A 2500-nucleotide genomic window follows, 5' to 3' on the forward strand; every position below is an offset into this window, starting at 1 on the left:
GGGTTGGGTGTGGTGGTGGTGGGGGTAATGATAGCGTTAGTGAGTTGTGACAGCGATACTGTCAAAGAATACACATTATACCCCGGGAATGCGCTCTGCAGCCATAATATAGAGTCACGTACACGTTCACACACATGTGTGAATCCGCTCTCCCCACCCACACTCTTACAGTGAGAAATAGCAGTCATTCTATACGTTCTATACCCCCCCCATACACGATACTCACAGATACTCATTCTGTTCGCAGATACAGTAGATGGGAAAAAATGTGTGTAATTGTCTATCATTACTGCCAGTTTAAATGTGGCGTTTTATGGGAACAAGTGTTTTCTATTATAGGATGTCAATGTGATATATGAAAACGAAAGGGGGATAGACGATATTGCCGACCGACACAATGCTGACATGATTGTCTCTCTGTTTGATGGACACTTAGATCCATCCACAATAGAAAGATTCCTTACAGTTGTGACTGGATAGGCTGGCTGGTTGGCCTAGGGGGCAGACAGGGTGGCAGGGAGGGGGGACAGAGGGGGGGGGGGGGGACAGAGGGGGGGTGTTTCTGGGAGATGGGTAGCGCTCTTCATGGGGTGAGGATCTGTCAGAAGGGTATGTTATAGAGTGGTTCACCACAACATCAAAGAAGACGGGGGGTGGGGTGGGGGGGGAGAAAGGGAAGGAGAGAAAGAAGAAAGAAACGAGAGTGGTGCGGGAAGGAGGGAAGAGAGAGAGAGAAAAGCGGAGGAAAAAGTGCAGTGGAGTGTCTGAGGGGTGGACGAGAGAAAAGAATGTGAGAGCTCGAGAGCGAGGAAGGGAAGGAGATAATGGGAGGGTGAAAGAAAGAGAGACAGGGAGGAGGAGGAGGAGAGGAGGAGGAGAGGAGGCAAGGGGCCAGTGAAAGAGTTACAGACCGAGACCGAGTGTGAGAAGAAGTGAGAATGTGAGAAGTCAGACAGACGGACGGACGAGGCAGAACGAGTAGAAATCGGAATTGAATTGAGACCATGAAACGAGCTCTGTCTGTGACTGACGCGAGGACTATCTCTGTGTTCCAGACGACTCAACACCCTGAACAAGTGTGCCTCCATGAAACTGGACGTCAGCCACCCCAAGAAGAGAGTAAGACTTTGTGTTCCACCAGAGACGCTCTTTGTTGTCACTTTACAGTGGGACTGAGGCTATATGGCTGCTCAGATAATGAGCTGATAATGGACTGTTATGAATGAGTGTTCTTTTAGAAACATTGTTTTTAAGGATATATCAGTGGAGATTCTTTGTCTTCCAAATGCTTTTTTAGAATGTGATCTATAGTCAGTTGCCACTGCAACCATTGGCACTATGTTGGTCCATGATGTACTATATGAATGAATGAATGAATGAATGAATGAATGAATGAATGATCTTTATTGTCATTGTACGGGTACAACGAAATTGAAATGCAAACCCTAGGTGCTAACAATCAAAACACTGTCCTAAGATAATAAAACACAGTCCTAAGATAATAAAAAACAAGAATGAGACATAAATAGACATAAATAGGGGGACATACCTAAAAGTAATTGGTAGGAATCTGAGTATGTATCTATTATGTAAACTTATATACTTATATAGACTATATGGCCTATTCACAGGGGGGGGGGGTACATAGACTATATGTCATTCTGATGCATGTTGATACATTTACCATGTTTAGCTTGTTTCAAACGTGTTTCGTTTGTGAAGAGAGAGGAACCAAAGTCTTGGTGATGGAAATGTTAGACAGTTTGTGTGTGGAGCGCTCCTCCTCAGTGCTGCCACCTCATGGTGAATAAGGAGCATGGCAGGCATCCCTGAGGATACGTTTCCAGTAATCAGAGACAGGATATTAGATAGAATATAGAATAATCTCTCTCTCTCTCTCTCTCTCTCTCTCTCTCTCTCTCTCTCTCTCTCTCTCTCTCTCTCTCTCTCTCTCTCTCTCTCTCTCTCTCTCTCTCTCTCTCTCTCTCTCTCTCTCTCCCTCTCTCTCACACACACACACTCTCTCCCTCCTTAGCCCGATGACTCTGACGAAGACGACCAGTTGGCGATCAGCAAGAGATGGACCTTTGAGTGGAGCAGCCGACGCTGGTCCCGCCTCCAAGACATGCACTTTCTGCTGGATGGGACCAACGAGACCAGCCCCACGGGCCAGGGGGAGGGGCTACGGAGCACCGTGAGCAGCGAGAGCGTCCTGACCGACCTCAGCGAGCCGGAGATCGCCGAAATCTCCTCCCTCCACAGCGAGGACTCCGCCTCCGCCATGCCCGACTCTCTGTCCATGGCGTCGCTAGCGACCCCCTACCAACCCCCCAGAGACCTCCCCCATTACAACTCCCTGCCCATGAAGAGCGGCCGTCACGGGGGGCCGAGAGGACGAAACCGGGCCAAGGAGTTCTTGCGTCGCATGGAGAACATGCGTACGTGGGGGCCGTCCTCTAGGCGGAAGGGGGGGTCGGAGCGGAGACCCCCCATGGTCATC

At 49.0% G+C, this 2500-nt stretch overlaps 1 protein-coding gene across 1 annotated transcript in view; it reads left to right on the forward strand.

The window, feature by feature from the left end:
- stard13a (StAR related lipid transfer domain containing 13a) overlaps positions 1 to 2500 on the forward strand; it is a gene marked incomplete at both ends in the record, with an annotated part of 19911 nt that overhangs the window by 8444 nt on the left and 8967 nt on the right. Inside the window, 2 exons of the mRNA XM_080549551.1 lie at positions 1056 to 1119; positions 2036 to 2500. The exon at positions 2036 to 2500 is cut by the window's right edge and continues 938 nt beyond it. Of these exons, the coding sequence (XP_080405677.1) occupies positions 1056 to 1119; positions 2036 to 2500 (529 nt within the window). The remainder of the gene's footprint in view (positions 1 to 1055; positions 1120 to 2035) is intronic.

This window comes from Nansenia antarctica, assembly GCF_963989245.1.
Source record: "Nansenia antarctica genome assembly, chromosome: 20".
NCBI classification, from domain to species: domain Eukaryota; kingdom Metazoa; phylum Chordata; class Actinopteri; order Argentiniformes; family Microstomatidae; genus Nansenia; species Nansenia antarctica.